At 43.6% G+C, this 23,665-nt stretch overlaps 1 protein-coding gene and 1 long non-coding RNA gene across 5 annotated transcripts in view; one reads left to right on the top strand and one right to left on the bottom strand.

The window, feature by feature from the left end:
• Positions 1–13,598, bottom strand: part of LOC138842492 (uncharacterized) — a 91,349-nt gene extending 77,751 nt beyond the window's left edge. The window contains exon 1 of the long non-coding RNA XR_011377140.1: positions 13,439–13,598. This is a non-coding gene — a long non-coding RNA (uncharacterized lncRNA). The remainder of the gene's footprint in view (positions 1–13,438) is intronic.
• A 109-nt stretch (positions 13,599–13,707) lies between these two features.
• Positions 13,708–23,665, top strand: part of LOC132594400 (low-density lipoprotein receptor-related protein 2-like) — a 38,062-nt gene continuing 28,104 nt past the window's right edge. For all 4 annotated transcript variants that reach the window (XM_060291621.1, XM_060291619.1, XM_060291622.1 and 1 more), the window contains exons 1-8: positions 13,708–13,850; positions 16,539–16,652; positions 18,084–18,203; positions 18,600–18,839; positions 19,671–19,784; positions 20,824–20,943; positions 22,203–22,328; positions 22,907–23,110. In XM_060291621.1, the coding sequence (XP_060147604.1) occupies positions 13,775–13,850; positions 16,539–16,652; positions 18,084–18,203; positions 18,600–18,839; positions 19,671–19,784; positions 20,824–20,943; positions 22,203–22,328; positions 22,907–23,110 (1,114 nt within the window). In that variant the 5' untranslated portion in view covers positions 13,708–13,774. The remainder of the gene's footprint in view (positions 13,851–16,538; positions 16,653–18,083; positions 18,204–18,599; positions 18,840–19,670; positions 19,785–20,823; positions 20,944–22,202; positions 22,329–22,906; positions 23,111–23,665) is intronic.

Here is a 23,665-nt window from a genome sequence, read left to right as displayed (position 1 = left end):
TCTGAATCTCAGGTTGAGTCCCTGGGGTACACTCTTTGGAGAAACAGCAAAAGGAGTTAGGACGACTCATTTTTAACAGTGACAACAACACTTTAAAGGCTATTTAGAAATGACAAGTACATTTTAAATTGAAATCATAAGTGACACAAATTTGGGCAAGAAGTGAAATCAAATGGCTCCATGGAATGGAGACTCCCCCAGAAACATGGTTAAATCAAGGAGCAGGTTGTCACTTAGGATGGGATAAGGACAGCAGTTTTTAAAATGTCTCACGTCACACCAGAGTATATTAGCAATCTGTTAATCAGATGGCCCAGATGGACACAAGCAAGGGAGGCTGGGAAAAGGTGATTCTCTGGTATTTATACTCAAACAGATGGGTTCCTCCAACGTAATTCAGTTTGCCACATTGCCAAATCAACAGCTAAGAAAATTAACACAGATTGGACTTGCTGCATAAATGGTCCTCTGTAGCAGGCTTCTTTTTTCTTCCAAATTGCTGCTTAAATTTCACCTCTTTCCTGAAATCTTTTCAGGCTAATATCTCCTGGCATGTCATCATTTAACATTTCTTCCTTTTGGCTGTTTGATACGCAAATGGACACCCACACAATTCTCTGCTACCCAGCCTGAGGATAAGGTGTTGGTGAATCAGCTTGCTGATGGAGATTCACTATGCTTAAATATACATAAATTAGCAAATTCTATAGTTAGAAAATAAAATGTACCTAACACCAAATAAATCATTTTAGCATCAATTTTTAAAGTATTAAGCTTCATCACAATTTACCCTATCATTTTATTACTAATTACACATTTTCGAACTTCTGCCAGCACCCAGCATTCACAATGGTCACAGGATTTATTAGATTACTGTTTATATGTATATACTGGGCTAACTACACACTCATGTTCTCATGAGTCAATGGGAGGGGTATATTCCATTAACCACGCTATATTTCTTTAGTACAAATTTATATTTATGACCAAGTGGGATGGATGTATCCCAGGAGTGCGAGGATGGTCGTAGTGTAAACTCCTGACAATTAAACTGTAAGGCCGGCAGGTCCGGGGAACACCCCCCCCCCGCCCCCCGCCCCCCGCCAAGGAGGCTGATGTAACCGACCGGTCTTCCCGCTCCCCGAGGGGCGGAACCAACGGCTCTGAGGCTGATGCAACCGACACCTGACATTGCCACAACATCCGAACGATTACCAAAAAGGGGGTTGCTTCACACAGCAAGCGCCTCCCCTGCGTCCACCCCTATAAATTTCGTTCGCGCCCGCACTCAGGCGCGACTTCTCTGGCCCCTTTCTTTCAGACCAGTGAACCTCGCCCGGGAGCGTTCCCAAATAAAGCTTGTTTAAGCTCTCCTCCGTTTTCGGTGCCGTTCCTTACATTAGCTTTTTTTTTTTTTTTTCCTGTACTATAAGCGCCTGACATTAAGCTTTTGATTGCCAAGCATCCACCTGGAAGGTTGCTATCTCGAATAAACATATTGCCAGATACGTTAACTACACAAAGAGCCAGGCTACTCCACGCACACAGTTCCCCTTTTTAGAAAGCTCTAGGTGACTTAAATAACTGACCACTTGAGTGACTCTACTTTTCCGTTCCTGCGCTTTAATTCCTGCTCTTATATTTAAAATTCACCAATAAGGGATGAACCCTCAAGACCGTGGGCACCCCACTGTCAACCTCAATAAAGGCAGAACCCCACATCCACATTCGCTGTCTCTGCCATGACCTCGCTGTGCCTCCAGGACCCGTGAGTAATAAACCTCGTCTTCTCAAAGTTCTCTCTCTTGTGGCTGTTGCTGAGGTGCACCCTTCAATCATAATAAACCCACAAGGGCCGGTCCAGCCCCACATTGGCTCCGGTCTGGGAAACGCCTGCGGGGGCTGCCTCGGTAGAACAGCCCAGGTGAGTGCCCCAGGCATGTCGAGCCCATAGCATCACTATTAACAGGCTGAGACCGACCCAAAACATTGGTTTAACATCTGAAAGTAGATCAATATAATGCACCATATTAACAAAGGATCAAAATCACATGATCATCTCAATAGACGCAGAAAAAGCATTTAACAGAATCTAACTCCCCTTCACGATAAAAATACTGAACAAACTAAGCATACAAGGAACTTCCTCCAGCTGTTAAGGGGCGTCTTGAAAAACCCACAGTGAAGACCTCATGTAATGGACAAAGACTGACTGCTTTCCCGCAAGATCAGGAATATTACTGGCTCCAAATTCCAAGTCCCAGCAGGACGCATCAGCCCAGCTTGGGTCACATGCCTGCTCCCTACTGGGCTGGGGCGCACAGAGCAATGCTCTGTCCATGGGCACTGGTGGGAGGTGGGGACTGGCCCCCACCAAGACACCCCACGACGGGGAGGAGGTAATTCTCCACGAGGAGATTCAGGTGCTCTTGGGAAGGGCCCGGATCCCAAACGGCTGAAAAACAAACCCCAACAGAGTACTGTTTTATAGTACTATTTGGGTCTTCTCACTCCAACTGGCATGTTCTTTGTTTGCCATTTCACAATATTTCAATATATCTTTGATAATTCAAAATATATTTTGAGGTCCTAATTGTGAACATTAATGTTATTAAAGACTATGGCTAGTGGATTTTGAAATGAAAGTTGTTGCCGGTTCTTGCCTCCAGACCATTTCTTTCTTGGCAGATCCCGTTTATGGGGGCTCTACCCTTCTCCTGGGGTGAGAGGGAAGCCTGCAGTGTGTGTGTTTTTTTGTCTTCAACTGCTGGACCACTGCCCCATCTAATTAGAACCCTAGCTATAATAACCCCAGCTGGGTCCCCTCTTTACCTCTTGACAGCTCAGCCTGGACCTAGTTGGAATCTTTGTATGCCCACTCGGACGTGGCTTTAGAATGCCAGGTTATCAATTGGAATCGCTCTGCCTCGGCCGAGCTGCAGCCCTCCTGATTCTCTCCTTCCTTCTTCCTCCCCTAGGCTCAGTTGGCTTCTCCTTCCCAAGATGCTATGGAAAAGACAGCCAAGGTGTCGTCTTTAAACCACTGCTCGTGGGAAGTTTTGAGGAGGCATCCAAATAGTCCTCCCGGAAGGCTCCGGATTTATTTTAATGATGTTTCCATAACATAACGTGTTTATATTTTGTTTCTTGGACTCCGAAAATTTTCTGCAGGACCAGTTTATAAGTCACATAAGGAAAGAAATTCCACTATGCTATAACTATACCTTGAATATTAAATGTTCTTAGGAAAATGTGAATTTGATTAGGTCCCCTCCCTGCTAAAAATGGTCCCAAAGGTTCCCAAGAAGTTCCCTTGGTTTGGCCCATCAGGTACTTCATGCCCTGGGTGGAATCTGCCCATTTGCCCAGCTTCAATGCCGGCCATCACCCCATGAGAACCTTCACTCCAGTGATTCTGCACTGACAGCAAGTTCTCACAACATGCCTCCAGGCCTTGGTGTTTTTCTATTCTGTCTGCCTGGAATGTTCTTCATATGGATAACATATCTTTCAAAAATTAGCTCAATGTCATGCTCTCTGTGAAGCCTGCCCAAGCAGCCTAACCCAGGCCCATCTCTGCTTCCTCCTCTTTGCTTTCACAGAACGTCCATACACCCCTCTGTCCCATGTATCACACCGCACTGCAGTGATGGGGGTGGGAAGTTGTAGGGCGTGCATCTTACATTATTTTGAATCTCCAGTGCTTGGTGCGCCTTAAAGTTATGGAAGTGCCTACCGCATAGGGAGCAGAGTGGTGCACTTAACATTTTTTTCTTTAAATCAACAAGAGCTGAGAGTGAGTGCAGATTTATTACTACTCGTGACGGTCATGAGACTTTGAAAGATTAGTTTCAAATCAACTGAACTCATAAAGCATCTTTTAGTTTTCATAACAACACTTATTTTCCAGATCTGATCAGAAAGTTTAGGCATTAAATTTAAAAGTCAGAATTAAGGAAAAAACCCTCAACAGCAGATCACTAAAAGCAGTTCAATTCAATTTAACATTTGTTGTGTATATCCTATACGCAAGACACTGGTTACTAAGATATTGGTTCACTTTCACTAGACACTGAATTTCAGAAAAACAGTGAAATATAAATTTTCAGAATGAAAATACTTTAGATTTTTCTGCATAAATAGATTCCCAACTCTAAGTGTCCACCATTGCAAATTATATTACATGATTCTTCTGTCTTGTTTTGTTTATACAAGTTGAAATTTTGGGATATGACCAGAAATGCAAATGTCTCATTAGCATACGTATAAAAATAGGAGAACAAATATAAATTTTTTCTAGGCAGAATCCTGAACATGCAAAAAAAAAAAAAAAAATTACCTATTAGAACTCTAGAGGCCCAGGGGCTGAAGTCTAGATTTTGGTTTTATACACAGTTCAAATTCAGAATGGCATCCATTCATTTCATGACACAGCTGTATTAGTCCAGGTTCTCCAGAGAAACAGACCCAACAGGGTATATTTAGGCTTATAAGAGGTGATTCATTATAGGAGTTGGCTCACATGATGGGGGCTCAGATAAGCTATGATATGCCATCCACAAGCTGGAGAACCAGGAAAGCCAGTGGTATAATTCAGTCCAAGTATGAAGGCCTGAAAACTGGGGGTCTGCTGGTATAAGTGCTGGAGTCCAAATGCACAAGAACCAGGGGTTCTGGTTTTGGAGGGCAGGGGAAGATAGACATTCCTGCTCAAGGAGAGCAAGATCATTCACCCTTCCTCTGTCTTTTTGTTCTATGGGGGCCCTATATGGATTGCATGATGCCCACCCACATTGGTGATGACCGATCTTTACTCAATCTATTGACTCAAATGCAAATCTCTTCCGGAAACACACTCCTGGACACACACAGAAATAATGTTTTCCCAGCTACCTGGGCATCCCTTAGCCCAGTCAAATGGACATATAAAATTAACCATGACAATTGGTTCAGGAAGCCCCAGTAGGAGACTGCAAGATGCACCTTGTTGGTCCAAACCAAAGGTCAGTTAAGCATTTGTACACCAGCTTTTTTAGCTGTTACAGAAGGAAGCTGTCCTCAGCGGGAAGAGAACAGTTGGCTCCTCTGTTTAGAAATCATTCACTCACACAACAATCACTGATTCTTTGTTTACCATATAGAAAAAATGTGCTAGATGCTGGAGCTCAAAGATTATTAAGACAACGTTCTTGTCTTGAATCTCAAGGGTATTAGGGAACAGAAATGTAAAGAGATAAATACTGTGCAATAACATCAGAAGCAGTGGTTAGCATGACCCCATAAAAACTGTCTGGCTGTTTCATAAAGTCTTCCAATATTTTGAGTATATTGCTTATCAGGTAATCAAAGAAACGTTTACATAATTAAGGTCTTCATATCTCAAAACATATATATTTTATTAATATTTATAGAAATATATCTAATATATTACACTTAATATTAATAAAATCTGGTAAGATTTTATAGTTTTAATATACATCATGTACCCTTTTTATTCCAAGTATTTTATAGGTTTTGTTATTTCTAAATTTTTTTTGCTTTTCCATTTCAACTACTTTTTTGCTAGCAGAGAGAAAAAGATACTGTTATATTGTTTACAGGCATGTTAGCCAATTCTCTTATTTCAGTATAACTTAGTGTTTATTAAGTTTTTTGGATATAGTGACATAGAAAAGAAAGAAAATATTTTATTTATTTTTTAGGTTTTTTTTTTTTGCGGTACGCAGGCCTCTCACTGTTGTGGCCTCTCCCGTTGCGGAGCACAGGCTCCGGACGCGCAGGCTCAGCGGCCATGGCTCACCGGCCCAGCCGCTCCGCGGCATGTGGGATCTTCCCAGACCGGGGCACGAACCCGCGTCCCCTGCATCGGCAGGCGGACTCTCAACCACTGCAGCACCAGGGAAGCCCCTCCTTGTATACTTTTTCAGTCAATTCCACCAGCCTCAGGCAACCACTGGTCTAAATTCTAAAACTATAGCCTAGTTTTGCCTGTTCTAGACCTTCATATAAATAGAACCATACAATATATACTCTTTTGTGTTTATCTTTTTTGCATAACACAAATGTTTTTGAGATTCATCCACATTACTGGACCTATCAGTAGTCTGTTCTTTTTTATTGTTGAATAGTATTCTGTTGTATGGCTGTACCCCACACATTGTTGATCTACTCATCTTTTGATGAACATCTGTGTTATTACAGTTTGGGGCTAGAATGAGTAAAGCTGCTGTAAAATTAGTGTAAATGTCTTTTATGGACACATTCTTTCATTTCTCTTGGTTAAATCTCTAGAAGAGAGATTGCTGGGTCATATATTAAGTAGATGTTTAATTTTATAGGAAACAAACTGTTTTCCTAAACTTGTTGTTCTACTTCCCCTACTTATCAGCAATGGATGAGAGTTCCAGTTGCTTCACATCCTGCCTAACACTGCATACTATCAATTATTTAAAAAACATTTTAGCTTTTCTAAGTGCTTGTAAGCTATATTTATCTGTGATTCTAATTTGTAGTTCCCTGACAACTACAGATACAGAAATCTCTTTTTATGTATTTAGTGCCCACCCATATCTACTTTTATGAAGTGGCTCTTCAAATCTTTAACCACTTTAAAAATATGGTCATTTGGTTTCTTGTTATTGAGTTGTAAGATTTCTTTATATATCCAGGATATGAGAACTTTTTGAGATGGTCTATGGATACCAGTGAGTCCATAAGGTCAATTATTTTCAAAATAATACCAAACTATTATGCACCCTTTTTTGTGTGTGCTGACATTTGCACTGATGGTAAAAAACAAACAAAAAACTAAAGGTTGGTAAAACCACTGACTCCTTTGTGTGAATCAAGGTGGTGGCACCAACCTATACTAATGATCATTTTACCCTTTACCGCCATACACTTGTAATTTTATTGGGTTGGCCAAAAAGTTCATTCGGTTTTAAGGAAGAATAAGACATTTTTCATTTTCACCAAGAACTTTATGAAACATTCATTAACTGAACGAACTTTTTGGCCAACCCAATAAAATATGCCTGTTTCACTTAAGCATGTATTTGATGATACAATCAAATAGTAAAAATTATTAATTTTATTACATTTTAACCCTGAGGTGCATGGCTTTTTAATACTATCTGTTACTACATGGGAAGTTTGCATAAGCCCTGCTGCTGAATGCCAAAGTTTGAGGAGGAAAAAACTTGTGCAGTTGTCCAAGTTGCAAGCATACCTAGACACTCTTTTCTCAGAATATCATTTTCACTGGAAAGAATGACTGATAGACATCTGGTTATTCAGCCCCAAGTGTTTGGCAGACATGTTCCTCAAAAATGAACAGTGTGTATGTGTCATTTCAAGGAAAATGACTGACCGTGTTTGTTCCCAATGATAGAATTTGAGCTTCCAAGGTAAAATTAGAATCCACCATCATGAGCTTGATAGCTTCCCAATAGTTAAAATCGTTTCTGATGACATTTGTAGTGACGTTAAGAAGTACGATTTTTTAAACATTGTATAATAGAAGGTGTCAACATTTGGAATATCAGCATAACTTAATGAACCAATATTTTCCAGATGAGCCACACCTGAGGTTACAGTTTTATATGGGAAGATCCACTCAAAGTACAAGACAGGCCAACAGATATTAATAAGGACAGTATGAAATGCTCGTTGATATGGCTTCAGGTTCCACACTACAGCTAACCTTTAAGAAATGATCATTTCTTGGGCTTCCCTGGTGGTGCAGTGGTTAAGAATCCACCTGCCAATGCAGGGGACACAGGTTCGAGCCCCAGTCCGGGAAGATCCCACATGCTGTGGAGCAACTAAGCCCGTGCTCCACAACTACTGAGCCTGCGCTCTAAAGCCCGCGAGCCACAACTGCTGAAGCCCGTGTGCCTAGAGCCCATGCTTCTCAACAAGAAAAGCCATCACAAGAGAAGCCATCGCAATGAGAAGTCTGTGCACCTCAACAAAGAGTAGCCCCTGCTCGCCGCAACTAGAGAAAGCCTGCTGCGCTCAGCAACAAAGATCCAACACAGCCAAAAATAAATAAATAAAATAAATAAATTTTTAAAAAAAGAAATTATCATTTCTTAAATGTTGGCGTTGGTATCTGTATTAATTTCAAAGGGCTGACATAAAGAACCCACAAACTGGGTGGCTTAGAAGAACATAAATGTATTACGTCACAGTTCTGGAAGCTACAAGTCTGAAATTAAGGTGTCAGCAGGTACATGCTCTCTCTGAAGGCTCTAGAGGATGAATCCTTCCCTGCCTCTTCCGGCTTCTGGGGCCCCAGATGTTCCTTGGCTTGTGCAGCATGATTCCCATCTGTGCCTCCAACTTCACATAACATTCTGCCTGTGTCTTTTTCCCTTCACGTGTTTTCCTTCTCTATATGTCTGTGTCCGAATTTCCCTCTTATAAGGATACCAGTCATACTGGATTAGGATCCACTCTAATGCCCTCATCTGAACTTGATTAAATCTGTGTAGAGGCTATTTCCAAGTAAGGTCAACTTTCTGAGGTCCTGGGAGTTAGAACTTCAACATATCCTTTTTGGGGGGAGCACTACTGAACGCATAACAGTATCAAAGAAAAATATTTGCAGTGATCTGGAAAGGCTAGTGAAATACTTCGGTGGCCAACACATATCTGTGTGAGGCCAGGTTTTCTTCATATACTGTAATCAAAACAACATCGTAACAGATTGAATGCAAAACCACATGAGAATACAGCTGCCTTCTATTAATCTCATTAAAGGGACTTGCAAGAATGTAAAATACCACCACCATTCTCATTAACATTTTTGTATTTTGGAAAATGTGATTATTTTTCATAAAAATACATCATTTATGTTAACATGTATACATTTATTATTATAGTGACTGAATTAAAGTGTTTAAAATTGTTTTAATTTATGATATAGTAAATATTGATAGGTACAGGTAAATATTGATAAACAAAACCTCTTTGGTTGGAGGGGGTGTCCTTAATAATATTATGAGAGTAGTCTTCACTAAGGGCTAGTGGCCTTGTAGGCATCCACAGAATGTTCCAGGTGTTCCATAACTGCTCCAAATGTCTTTGAACTCTGTCAAGGTCAGGAGTTGTTCAGCTTATAACTAACTCTTCAGTAGTTATTCTTCACCTGTACCCATGGGGTCTCACTCCATGCATGTCCAGCTTAGAATCCAGCGAATGAACCCCTCTGCAGAAACTCTTTTTCTGTGTAGCACCCTGTTCTCCAGCACTCCGCCCCAGACAGTCCAGCTGCTTCAGGCTCCCTGGACTCCCATCTGTCCCTCTGCCCCCTGAGACCACTGTGTTCCCCCTCCCTTTCCAGGTTTGGTAAATGCCTCCAGGTAGAATGCTTTTTCAACCTAGGTGTTTGGAAGATAGAGCACAACGTAGATTACTTTCATCATTAGGCCTACTGTTCTGCTTTTTTGTCAAAATGCACACGCCACTGCCCCCCTGAACCGTTACTGGAACGTACGCTCTATGAAGGGACGTAGTTTTGTTCGTTTTGCTCCCTGTTGCGTCCTCAGTGCCTCGAACAGTGCTTGGAACAGAGAAGGTGTTTGACAATTTGCTAAATGAATTCAAGGAAGGTGTGAATTTTAATGCTTGTCATTATATGACCTGGATTAAAACATTTGACAAGGAGAATATAATAATTTAGAGATAAAAGTCCTATTTATATTACTTATTATTTCTATCACCTGTGTCTGGGGCCTCCTCAGATGGTATGCGTTGAGAGCTGATGCTGGCTGTTTATAATAACAATAAAGCTGCTATTTCTGTGTCTATATAATCTTGTTTAGTTGAGATTTGAACGCAGGTCTACGGTACTGCAGTCCCAGGTACCTTACCACTAGCTTCAGTGCTTTCTTGAGGACCAGTGAGGAAAACTGGTCTATATTCTTATACCTCTGAGTTACTGTGTCACTGAACATCATTAAGCAGCTCAAACAAGCTGGTTCCAAAGCAGCAACATTTCAGTAGAAATCGATACATCTAGATTTTTGTTAAAAGCAGAAGGGTCCTTTTAATTGGATTATGCAATCAGAGCATACAGTGACTTTAAAGAAAGCTCCAGAGCATATGGCATTCTAAAGTCTTCAGAGTGTGGTTTGATGGGACCAGCAGCGAACACGAAGAGGAGGTAAGATTTAAAAGAAAGCTGTTGGAGTACTGTGTTGCAAATAAAATCTAAGGCACTTGGCAATTCACTTTTCTATTTTTTTCCTGCTGTTTTCCTGCTGCCTTTCATTCCCAGACACTATAAGTGTTCCTTGCCAGTTTCTATTCTAAATTCAAACTCCATCGTGTTCTCTCCAAGAATCTGACACTTATTTCTCTCAGTAGACTGGAAAGAAGGAATGTCACAGCTTAGCTAAGTAAGGGGGTGAGAGGGTGGTCTGTGCCTCCCTGGAAGGTGTCACATGGTCTCACTTTTATCCACAGTCTAATCCCTAAATGGCAGCATGTGGGTAAAATGACCTCTAAATTCTTCCAGTCCTGTAAGTCTACCATCCTACAGGGATTATGCTCGACTCTAGTTCATACCCATTAAATTTGATATACGTCCATGTCCAATTGCTTGTTAAGGCATTCCCCTCCTGGCTGTGACACAGGCTGAAAGGGGAATAGTGTTTTTTAGGGCTTTTGTTACCCTGTATTTACAGTGTGCTGATCACCAGCCGAAGAGGACTGCAATCTCAGTGCTGTCGTTACAGACCCGGGGTCAAGAAGGCCTATACTGCCCAAGCGGGAACACAGGAGGCAGCGAGGGGTCCATTAGGACAGGAGCCCAGGGGTCTGAGTCACAGTGATGCCCTCAGTTTGGGGCTATCAAGCCCTTGCTTTTCAAAGTGATGTCTGAGGGCTGGCAACAAAGGCATCACCTAAGAGTCTATTAGAAGGTCAGGCTCCTCCCCAGACCAGCAGGACCAGAGTCTGCATATTCAGGAGGTTTCCAGGTGTTTTGTGGACACACAAAAATCACAGCAACAAAAAAACTTAGGAATAAGCCTGAACAAGGAGGTGAAAGTTCTTATATGTTCAGAACTATAAAACACTAATAAAGGAAACCAAAGATGATCCAAAGAAATGGAAAGATATCCCATGCGCTTGGCTTGAAAGAGTTAATATTGTTAAAATGGCCATACTACCCAAAGCAATCTACAGGTTTAATGTGATCCCTATCAAATCACCCATGACATTTTCACAGAACTAGGATAATCCTAAAACTTATATGAAACCATAAAGGACCCAGAATTGCCAAAGCAATCCTGAGGGAAAAGAACAAAGCAGAAAGCAAACCCTCCCAGACTTCAGACAATACTACAAAGCTACAGTCATATAGAAAACAGTGTGGTATTCGCACAAAAACAGACATATGGGTCAATGGAACGAAACAGAGAGCCCAGAAATAAACCCACATACCTACAGCCAATTAATCTTCAACAAAGAAGCTAAGAATATACAATGTGAAAAAGCCTCTTAAGCAAGGGGTGCTGGGAAAGTTGGACAGCCACACATAAATCAATGAAGTGAGAACACACCCTCATACCATGCACAAAAAGAAACTCAAAATGCCTTAAAGACTTATACATAAGACATGACACCATAAAACTCCTAGGAGAGAACATAGGCAAAATATTCTCCGACATAAATTGACATAAATTTTATTAGGTCAGTCTCCCAAGGCAATAAAAATAAAAGCAAAGATAAACATTGGAACCTAACCAAACGTACAAGCTTTCACATAGCAAAGGAAACCATAAACAAAATGAAAAGACAACATACCGACTGTGAGAAAATATGTGCAAACAATGGGACTAACAAGGACTTAATTCCCCAAATATACAAACAGATTATGCAACTCAACAAAAACAAGAAAAACCAAACAGTCTAATCGAAAAATGGGCAGAAGAACTAAATAGATATTTCTCCAAAGAAGGCAAACAGATGGCCAACGGGCACATGAAAAGATGCTCAACATCACTAATTATTAGGGAAATGCAAATCAAAACTACAATGGGCTATCACCTCACACCGGTCAGAATGGCCATCATTAAAAAGTCCACAAATAACAAATGCAGTGCAGAGAAAAGGTTACCCTCCTACACTGTCAGTGGGAACGTAAGTTGGTGCAGCAACTATGGAAAACAGTATGGAGGTTCCTCAAAAAACTAAAATAGAGTTGCCATATGATCCAGCAATCCCACTCCAGAGCATATATCCTGATAAAACTATAATTCAAAAAGATACATACACCCCTACTGTGTTCACAGCAGCACTATGCACAATAGCCAAGACATGGAAGCAAGCTAAACGTCCACTGACAGATGAATGGGTAAAGAAGATGAGGTACACACATACAATGGAATACTACTCAGCCATAAAGAACCAAAATAATGCCATTTGTGTAACCCAACGGGATCCTATGGGGCCTTCCCAGAACAACCCCCCACCCCATGTTAGTCAGAGTGTATTTAATCGGAGAAATGAGAAAATGCAGAGAAAGGAAAACAGTCAAGCAAAACAAAATAATAATAGTTTAGCCATTAAACAAAGTCAAGTTCCTCCTCAAGGGCTATAGATCCTATTCTGAGCCACACCATTTGTTTTGCAGCTACTGAAACCCCCGCCAGGTGGGAGAAGTTAACTGTATGCTGCCCACAAGCACTTAAACCCCAGACCAGTTGGAACCAGGTTGATGATGTTGATCCTGATTACCTCACCACCAACCAATCAGAAGAATGTCCAGGAGCTGATCACACACCCCACAACACCCCTCCCTCATCCTGTCTTTAAAACCCGTTCCCTGAAAGCCTTCAGGGAGTTTGGGTCTTTTAAGCACTAGCTGGCCCGGACTCCTAGCTTGGCCCTGCAACAAACGCTCTGCGGTCCTTCACCACAACCAGGTGTCAGTAAATAGTAGGTTGGCTTTACTGCCCCCAGCAAGCAGACCCAATTCTGGTTCAGTAACATTTGCAGCACTGTGGATGGAACGAGAGCTTATCACACTAAATGAAATAAGTCAGAAAGACAAATACCGTATGATACCACTTACATGTGGAATCTAAAATATCACACAAATGAACTTATCTAGGAAACAGAAACACTCCCACATACAGAAGAGACTTGTGATTGCCAAGGTGGAGAGGGGTAAGGGAGGGATGGAGTGGGAGTTTGGGGTTAGCAGATGCAAACTATTATGTATAATGGATAACAAGGTCCTACTGTAGAGCACACAGAACTATATTCAATATCCTCTGATAAACCATAATTGAAAAGGATATAAAAAGGTATATATATATATAACTGAATCACTTTGCTGTACAGCAGAAATCAACATTGTAAATCAACTATGCTTCAATTTAAAATACAAGTTTAAGAAGCTTTAAGTATTGTCGACCGTCCCTACCTTAAGTGTGGCAAGGGCTTTGAATCAGCTGAGCGTCTGCTGTCCCACTGCAGGAGGGGCGCCAGGTCCCAGGCACTCATGGCCGCTGAGCACCCCCGGAGGAAAGGCATGCGAGGCACCCCAGCTCCGTCTACAGCCCCGCTCCTTCCCGGCAGCTCTTCTCTGGGATCTGGAGAGGCCAACTCCCCGCGCAACCCGCCCACCGGCGCCGGCGTTCCCAGTGCGCGGCGGGAGCGCGAGTTAAAGCCGCCCGGGCGGCCAGTGCGCTCAGCCAGCCCGCGGCGGCCTCGCGCAGCGCGCCTCGCGCCCGGGTCCCCGCGCTGTCTCCTCGCGGCCATGGAACTCCGGTCGCTCCTTCGGCTCCTGCCGCCCGTGCTGGCCGCGCTGGGCGGCCTCGGGGGTTCCGCGACCGGTGAGTGGGGCCCGCGGGTGGGGCGCCCCGGGAGGGACCGCATCCCGCTCTGCAGGCTGCGGGGCGCGGGGCTGCCCGGCTGCCGGGCGGGGGCGGAGGAGAGCTTGGGGTGCCCTTGCTGGGTGTGCGCGGCTTGTCCCCCGTCCTGCGGTGACCTTTTGCCTGGGAGGGCGAGGCTAGACCGTCTGGAGGGGCCCCCTGCTTCTCAGCCCTTTACTCCTTAACAAGCCTCCCTGGTGGGTGGGCTCAGCGGATGGATCGGATGTCTTTTCCTCTCTGGCCCTCAGGCCGGTGAGAAAAGAAGCTCCTTCCGCACCTGAGGGCAGGGCGCACGCTCCCTTCTAGGTTCTTCCTTTCCTCTACATCCAAGGGAGTGGGATTGGCTTTCTAGCCCTGGTCTCTGATGGGCCCGCCCCCTAGGTTTAACCAGGCAGCAAATTTAGCCTCTTGGAGGCCCGGGACCTTGGGAAGAGGTGCTTCCCTCCAGAAACAGCCCGGGGGAAACGGAGCTTGGGCCCAGGTGCGATTAGCAAGCAACTTCCAGCGCGCTTGTTAATACCACTCAGGTGTAGGCGAACCCCAAGGCAGAGGAGAGCTGAGTTGGGGTCCCAGGGTGACTGAGGCACCCAGAGTTCCCGTAGGGCTGGTGGCTGGTGACCTGGGCAGGTGCAGGAGGTGCCCAGTGTTTGTCAAACGACCTGGCCTGCAAGATTGCCCATCTCTCCTGACAGGTGCTCCCAATTGGCCCTCATGGATGGAGGCAGATTTTAACTCATTTTTTAACTCATGCAGACACTTTGTTGGTCAAGGTACTGTTAACTGGTTTGCAGGAGATGTCACTTAGTCTCTGAGCTGTTTGCCCTCCAGGAGGGATTCTGACCCTCAGGGTTTTTGCCTAACCTGGTGGGGCGTCTCTGTGGCAGGAAGCCCTTGCCCTGGGTGGTCTGTTTGCTCCACCCCGGAAACACGGTTTAAAGTTACTTGCCTTTTTCACTAAGCAGTGTTCGCCCAGGCCTTCTGGTATGAAGACATCTTTGTGATGTCTGTTGTAGAACAGCCCATGATCATTGTACTTTGTATATTGACAGACTCGGAGAAAGCTACCATGAACTTAATATGTAAATAGATTAATAAATACATTTTAAATTTATTCACAGCAAGTATGTACCTAAATTTGAAAAGTAATGTTTGAGACCCATCTACAGACGGTGTTCAGAATCCATGTGCACACTGGGTCTCCAGACTGAGAATCAGCAGGGCAAATAGTGGTCCAGGTGGGACTCGCCTAGCAGTGTGAGTCTTTGCGGGTTGACTGCAGCCCTAACTGGGACCCTTCTGGAAGGATCTGCTAGAAGAGGTAGCGGAAGAGCTAACACTTCGGGAGCATTTGTTTGGTGGGTATTGTGCCCAGTGACTCTGTACTCTTTTAATCCTTGCATTTTCCTCTTAGAACCACTTATTTACTAGCCTCACTTTACAGACAGGAAAAACAGGTCCAGAGGGAGGCAGTAACTCTCCCGAGGTGATGTTAGTACGTGGCCTAACCAGAACTCCAACCTAGTAATTAGCCTGACGACTGAGCCTGGGGTCCCATCTTAGGGGTTGCTGACCTCACCTGCTCGCAATTGAATGGTTTTGGTCAAGTGAAGTGGGATTGCCCGGATGGTATGTGAGTAGCTGGCAAAGTTGTTAGCTATTCATTAATAACCAGTGCCTCCTGAGTCTTTCATTTATAATGCAAATTATAAGCCAGCCTTTTAAAATCAAACATTGAGTAACTATGCTAAAAGCACTATCTTGGAGGGATGCAAGTAAGACTGAGGTCTGGTTCCTTACCAAAGAAGGTGTAGTCTACGCAGTGGGCTTCCATTGTCAACTCCCATCACATAGCTTTGCACACGACTTTCCATCCCGTATGCACACACTGTCCCTGGGGTAGGATTGCTGGGTCTTCACTGTGTCTTACGGAGACTTCTGCCAGATGGGACATGTGGCTTGTGTTTTCTCGGAACCAAGGATTGGCTTTTTCTCTTTGAAAGTTAGGCAAAATAGTAAACTAAGTACAACCAGGCCTTCTCTGAGCACCACATCCATAACAGGCTTATTTTTGACCATTAATCGTTCAGGGTTGAGAAACACAAGTTCATGATTTGAATAAAGCTGATAATATAAATCAGTATCCTGCAAATAACGGAAAACTTAAGTATTTATAACCAGGCTATTAGAGGTATTCTTATAAAGATGGCATGTAGGACCCCAAACCGTAACTTCATTTGAAGCTGTATCAACCCATGTTTAAAAGGAAACTAAAGTCAAGTGCTTTGAGCCTAGACCTCTAAACTTGCAACGCTTCATACTCTGAGTCTGTGAGACCAAATCAGGCCTAGAAGATAGTTGTATCTTTTTAAGCACAAGTGTAAGTCTGAGCCATTCTAACAAGACAACGGGGAGGAGATTGACAGCTCTCCAGCAACAATTCCACAGCCTCAGAAAGAATGGTCCCCAAGGATCGTCATGGCAAACCTGCATGGGTTTTCAGGGTACTGAACCCCCTAGCGTTCTCCTAGATAATAGTTGAAGGAAGGTCTTCCAAACAGAACAGTGAAAGCAGCTTACATGAAAAGGTCTCCTGGACCCAAGGAATCCAAGAACTCTCATGGCTTTTTGCTTCTTGGTCCTTCACTGCAGATGAAATACAGTGTCAGATGACGAGGCAAGCTGCATGTGGTGGGAGATGCATTCCTGTGGCCTGGCTCTGCAACGGAGAGCAGGAGTGCCCGGATGGGGCGGACGAGCAGTGTGGTAAGTGGTCTCACCGCCGTGTCCTGTTGTGTGTCATGCACTCACCCACACCTGGCCCTTATTGCTACACATAGCAACACACACAGGTTGACAGTTCTCATGGTTTTCACCCTCTTAGGGGGTGTTCCGAAATGTTGGGTGTTCTGCATTGTTGCAGGCTTTCAGTGGGGAAGGCCAGGCATGTTTCTTTAATTGTTGGCAGCACTGTTGTCCAAACAAGTGTGGAGGGCGAGTTGGGATGGAAAAATCCAGCAAAGGTCTGGCTCCTCATCTTAAACTCAGACTTAAACATCTATGACAGCGTTACTCAAACTGGAATAATACAAGGATTCCTTTATAGGAAATCCCTGCAGCCCCCAGTGCACACAATTACTTTTATATACAATAAACTAGTTCAACTCTTATATGCTTAGAGATTTTATACAACTGAAAAAACAGCTTTCAAACTGGGGACAAGAACTATAAAACCAACAGAAATCAGCCATTTGGTAAATATCTTCCTGAAATAAAGTTCAAGTAATTCTCTGTGCTAAGAGAGCTCAAAACCCCAGAAGGGAGGCCAGAGCACCTGTATGTGAGGAAAGCCTCTCACCAGGTGCCTTGCCTCCCTGTGCAGTGAATGTGGAAGGGAACTTTCCTCATTAAAAGAGGAGAACCCCCATAAGCACTTGGTGAGTGCTACCCCTCACACACATTCCTTGGGTGGTCACTTACTGTAACTACTTTAACATGAAACCGTGGATATCAAAATGTGTACTATTACAGGTTAGAGTAAAATTTCAGACTTGCAGAAATGCCTTGTGCTTGGACCCCCATACACTTTAGCCCAGCTCCCCAAGTTTACTAGCTTCAGCCAGTAGGCAGACTTAAGTGGAAATACTTGAACGTCTTACTAAACCCCAAACCCCAGTTCGCAGGTTACCATAGATCTTAATCATCTCAAACACCAAAGGAATTCAGAGAAGTGAACTCATAAAACTGGACTAACACAGGGGCCACTAGCCACATGTGAGGATTTAAATTTATTTAAATGAATACAATTAAAAATTTTAGTTTGTGTATCATACTAGCCACATTTCAACTGCTCGATAGCCACGTGTGACTGGGGGCTGCCATTCTGGACAGCATAGATGTAAAAGGCTTCCATTGTCACAGAAGGTTTTACTGGACAATGGCGTTCTAGAATAATGGCAGGAGATGTTTATCGATATGCTAGGTGATTGTCCCTAAGGTAGGGGTACTGAGTGATATTGTCAGAAGTAATGTGAAAAGGACGGGCAAGTTTAGGGTTGACTCCAGCGGCAAATCAGGAATTAATTATTCTTTTGCTAATGAAAGTACTTAATATGAAATCCAAATTTAAAAGCTGCTAGTGCCCTGACAAACACCTCTTCCTTTCTGCCTCTTCTTGGACACCGCCACTGCCTGCAGAGGAAGTATGTCACGGACACCCACAGGCCTGGCAGTGTGATGATGGGAGATGTATTTCCATTCACTGGCTTTGTGATGGTGTCAGTGACTGCTTAGATGGCTCTGATGAGGTTAACTGTGGTACGTACAACTCATTTTTACCTTCAGTGACACTCTCTGTTTATTAGCTGCATTGATTAACATCAACAGTGAAACAAGCCCGTCACTAAATAGCCTTACGCATGCATGCTAAACCCAGACGTTAAATTGTCTCTGGTATTACGGGTAACTGTTTTCATCACTTCTCCATTTTCCAAAACTACTTAAAATTAAGAAGATTATTAGCTTTATTGACTTAAAAAAACCTATTTGGGGTGAGACTTCAGAATACAAAGTTGTGGCCGCCTCTCCCATGGCTCCCCTCCTTTCTGTTCTTGGTTTTCTATGGATTAAATTCATGAGCAAACCACAAATCCCTAAATAAACAAGGCCGTGGTACAGGGGTTCTACCTCACCAAGCCAACTCCTGCCTTTTAGAGAGAATGACGGCATGTCCAGACCCAAAAATCCAGTGTCCAGGAGATCCTCAGTGCCGTGATGCCTGGGAACCCTGTGATGTAGATGAGGACTGTGGAGGTGGGCTCGGGGAAGCGCACTGCCCCCGGCACCGGTGCCTGGCTGGGCAGTGGCAGTGCAGGAACGAGGTGTGTGTCCTGGACCGCTGGCGGTGTGATGGCATCGACCACTGTGGGGACTCCTCAGACGAGGAGGGCTGTGGTGAGTCTTGCCCCTCGCCCCACCTTTTGTTAAAGGGAAGGTTGGACTATGTCGGCTGCTTTCTGCAAGTCGTGTTTTAATTCCTACGACTGAGACTGACATCCTGTATCTAAACACGGGATGTTTCCTAGCAATAACCAAGACTGTCTTATCCATGGAAACGTAAAGCAGTGCTTAAATAGTAAGTCTGCAATGGACACTCTAAGCATTGCCTAGAATGTTTCCACTATTCAAGTCTGGCCAACGCACAGAACACCTGAGCACCAGTATCCGAAGGAAGTCTCCTGCATCCTTCTGTAGTGAATATGGAAGGGGAACATTCCTCACTAAAAAAAGAAAGCTCTCCCCCCCAAAAAAATTGGTGAATGCTACATTCCCTTTTTTACCCTCAGTACACAGTGTAGTGGAACCTCCGACTTTTGGGTGAACCACAATTCCATTCACTCTTTCTTCCCAGAGTTAAATTTCAATATCAAATGTGTTCAGATTCTAACATTTTAATAATAATTTATAACCTGGTTTCTTAAGAGAATACTTCTATTAGGGCTAGTGTTATCTGACTTAAATACGATTTCAGTTAGAACTATTTAATACTAGTTCAGTTCAATTTTAATACGATTTCAATCTAGTGCCCTGATGTCTTAACATAGTTGCTATCAAGTCTTAAGTCCCAGTTCCTGATTACTCTGCTTAAAAAGATAACTTCCTTTCCTACCTAGACTTGCCTTGGGTTATGGAAATACTGCTACCTTCCTGACCCACTATAAGAGTTGTCTATTTTTACCACCACCCCAAGTATTAATGAAAAGGAATGCTTAACTTCCCGCACAGCTTCCTGTCCACAAGGCACGGTTGGATGTGATGAGGGGAAATGCATCCTAGAATCCCTGATGTGTGATGGGAGCATGGACTGTACAGATGGTACCGATGAACCCACTACGTGTGGTAAGAAGTCAATTGCTTGGCTCAACATGGGAGAGGGAGAGTAAGTGAAATAACTCAGGGCCTTAGTTAACATGGGGGTCTCCTCTCTGAAACAACACTTGGGCTCAAACTCCTCCAGAGCAATTATCCTTCAGTGATGGATCCCTTATATTTTGCAAGTTCCAGCCCTTGGCTTTGGTCTCCTGAATGTGAGCAAATATTACCTGAGCTGTAAAAATTGAGGGCCATTCTCACGTTGTAGCTTTATGGAAATAGACTAGCTAAAGCCCTCAAACTCCATGGCTCCTAAAATTCTGTAATAAGGAACATAAACTTTGCCACAAAGAGGCAAATCATTTGTTCAAGACAAAAAGGTAGATTCTCTAAGGATTTAACCAAAGAAGGACGGAGGAAGACTTTCCTGCCTCTGAGCAGGCAGCTCTGACTTTTAAACCCTTGTGGTTCTCACTATGAAAATCACTGTCGGTTCCAGCTGGGGCAGAGGGAGAGTGGGTATCTGTCCCCAGTCATTTGGTCATCTGTCTCTTATTTCCCCCCAAATCTGGTCTTAGACATTATGATGAAAGCTCTTTAGTACTGTTAAAGGCCGTGAAAGAAGTTTTCATGAAGGAGACACAATAAGAGATATTAAAAGCATAAACAGTGCGACACAAAATACAGGTTTCTGGTCCTGTATAGATAATTCATTGGGATTAGTAAATTATTATATCACTTGCTGAGCTAAGAGTACCAGCTGTCCATAAATTCTAGAGAAAATAGAAAAGAGGTCGCTGGTTCCTCCACGGGTGAACAATACACAAACACTTGAAATGGTCCAGACCGTTCTCCTTTCCCCTGCTCCAGGATTCCTAACTTTCCCTCTTCTCTGGTCTTCCCCCAAAGCCTCCAGTTTCCTAGGTAAGAGAGCAGGGTCAAAAGTTATCTTTAACCAGCCATCTACTCCTTACACAGGTGTGTAGGGTTGTGACACAGTGTGGTTTATAAAACGTTTGCTCTTTACCATGTTCAACTGTAGTGACCACTGTCCTGTCTCTACCAGGGAAAAACTGCTCTCTGGCCAACGGGGGCTGTGAGGGGCAGTGCAGGGACACAGCCTGGGGTGTCCAGTGTTCATGTGGAACCGGATGGCGATTACAGGCGGATGGTTGGAGCTGTGGAGGTCAGAATTCATTAGGCTCATCTTTACAACTTTTTATTGTAGTAACATAAAATTTACCATTTTAATCATTTTTAAGTGTGCAATTTGATGTACGTTTACAGTGTTGGGCAACCATCACACTATCCATTTCCAGAACGTTTTCATCATCCCCAACAAAACTCTGTACTCATTAAGCAATAACTCTGTCCCCCCTCCCTGCTGAACTTTATCAACTTTCTGCCTATGAATTTACCTGTTCTAGTACTGCATATAAGTGGAGTCATACAATGTTTGTCATTTTGTGTCTGGCTAACTTCACTTGGCCTGTCTTTAAGGTGCATTCGTGTTGTAGCATATATCAGAATTTCCTTCCTTTTTTAAGGCCAGATAATATTCCTTGTATGTATACAGTTTGCTCTTTGTATATTCAGGTTCCACATTGGCAGAGTCAACCAACTGCAGATTGAAGATACTGGGGTGTGTGTGAGGGATTCTAGAAAGTTCCAAAAAGCAAAACTTGAATTTGCTGCCTGCTAGCAACTATTGTATTTACACTGTATTAGGGATTCTAGGTAATCTAGAGATGATTTAAAGTATATGGGAGGGTGTGCATAGGTTATATGCCAGTACCACACCATTTTACATAAGGGACTTGAGCGTCCATGGAGTTTGGTATCCACAGGGGGTCCTGAAACCATTCTCCTGTGGATACCGAGGGAGGACTGTTGATGCTCACTTGGGTCGCTTCCACCCTTTGGCTACTGTGGACAATGCTGCTATGAGCACTGGCGTGCGAGTGTCTGTTTCAGTCCCTGCTTTCAGTACTCTTGGGTATATACCAGAAGTGGAACTGCTATGTCACATGGTAAATTCTACGGATAACTTTTTGAGAAACGATCACACAGTTTTCTGCAGCGGCTGTGCCATTTGACATTCCCACTAACGACGCACACGGGTTCTGATTTCTCCACATCCTTGCCACTCATTCTGAATTAGGCCCTGGGTGGCTTGACAAGGGGCTTGTCCCCAGGAATGTTGCTAGGGTAACAGAACTAAGTCTTCTGTGGCAGCCACACATCTAGGGTCCCTGTATTGATGGTTCTGCTGAAATATATTCACATTTGTGGGAATTCTATGGAGGCAGGGACTTTCTGTCCCAGCACCACAGAGTGATCTCCACCTGATACACGTTCCATGAGTATCTGAAAAGTGGCCCAAAAGAACAAAAGTACTTGAGATTGTTCCTTGTTCTTCTCTAATTTCCGACTGTCTATCATCAGATGTGGATGAGTGCTCTATGGCATACAGCCCCTGTGGCCAGCTGTGTCATAACACAGCAGGGTCTTACTCCTGCGGGTGTATTCGAGGTTACCAGCTCCACAATGGCACCGACTGTCGAGTTACAGGTGAGTTTCAATACCAGAAGCAAAGCCTAGCTCCTGCTCTATTCTTAGCAGCATTTATAGGTACGAGTGATATAGACGATTCACTTCAAGGTCTGGTATTAGAGGTGATTCGACTCTTTCCATAAGGAAGCTGCTATCAGTATTATAACATTAGTTGATCAATTTTGAGTGTCAGTTCCTATTACGTGTCTTTACAATGATTTAGTTTCTCTGCAGGATCTACAGCTAGGTGCTCCAGAGACCCAACTGATGATCTTAACTTGTCCTGTGCTGCTTTCACAATGGGACACTTAATTTGGCTGCTGTATACAAGGCATGCAGAGGACCTCTGTCTAGGGGAGAAGGGCTTAATCTGAAATCAGGCAGAAAAGTTCCAAAGATTCATTTCAATGTGCTGGAGTTCAGAGGAGGAACTGAGGCTTCACGTGGCCAGCCAGGTCTCCTCTAGATCCACCTTAGTCCAGACTTCAGGGATAAGTAGGTTTTGGCATGGGCCGTGAGCCAACATCTTTAGTTAAGGAGAATGGTGTGAAAGAAAGTTTCATAGTCACATGTCACTCCTTCTACTTCTATTGCAGATGATGCTATTAAAATTCTTATCGCAGCAGACAGAGAACTTGGTGTACTGGATCGAAGAACAGGCATCTATGAGACTCTGGTACCTATAAAATCAAGGCCTACTTCTGTTGCATATGATCTGGAGAGAAGTATGTACTTCTGGGTGGATGAAGTCTTAAATATGTTTGTTCTTGGGAAGCCGAACTCTGTTCCTCTCTATCCAGGTATCCTTCTTAATATTAAGAGCCCTAGCTTCTTCAAGCTACTTGAACATAATGTAAGAAGCATGTGTGTTCATCTGGACATCTTCTGTGACTCACTTGTCATGAATCATGAGTACACAAAATCTTGATTTGAGCTAAGTCTGTGTAGTTTGGTTCTACTGGAGCTTTGTGGAGCGTAACCTGAGATGAGACTGCTATCAGGCAGTACTGGAAGTAAGGGGGTGTGGGCTCTGGCCAAGGTTACTCTCAGCCCCATAACTAGGTGTGTGACTCTGAGCAAGTTGTTAACTCCTTTGAGCCACCGTATATAAGATGAAGGTAATAGCACTTGTCTCACTGGGTTAGTGTGAGAACTGTGTTGGACAGTGCAGGGAAAGAAGTGCTTAGCATAGTCCTGGGCACACAGAAACCCTCTGATAGCAGTTAAGAGGTAGCATTCAGTAACAGTTCCCCGGAGACTTCGATAATGAATATTGTCCCAAACTGAGGTCACATTCTCTTGGATTTCTTGGTTATGCTTCTGCTGAGGTCTTACTCTTTCCTTACTGCCCACTG

This window comes from Globicephala melas, chromosome 21 (assembly GCF_963455315.2).
Source record: "Globicephala melas chromosome 21, mGloMel1.2, whole genome shotgun sequence".
Taxonomy (NCBI): Eukaryota; Metazoa; Chordata; class Mammalia; order Artiodactyla; family Delphinidae; genus Globicephala; species Globicephala melas.
The sequence above is the reverse complement of the archived record's forward strand: the minus strand, read 5'-3'. Positions and strand labels throughout refer to the sequence as shown.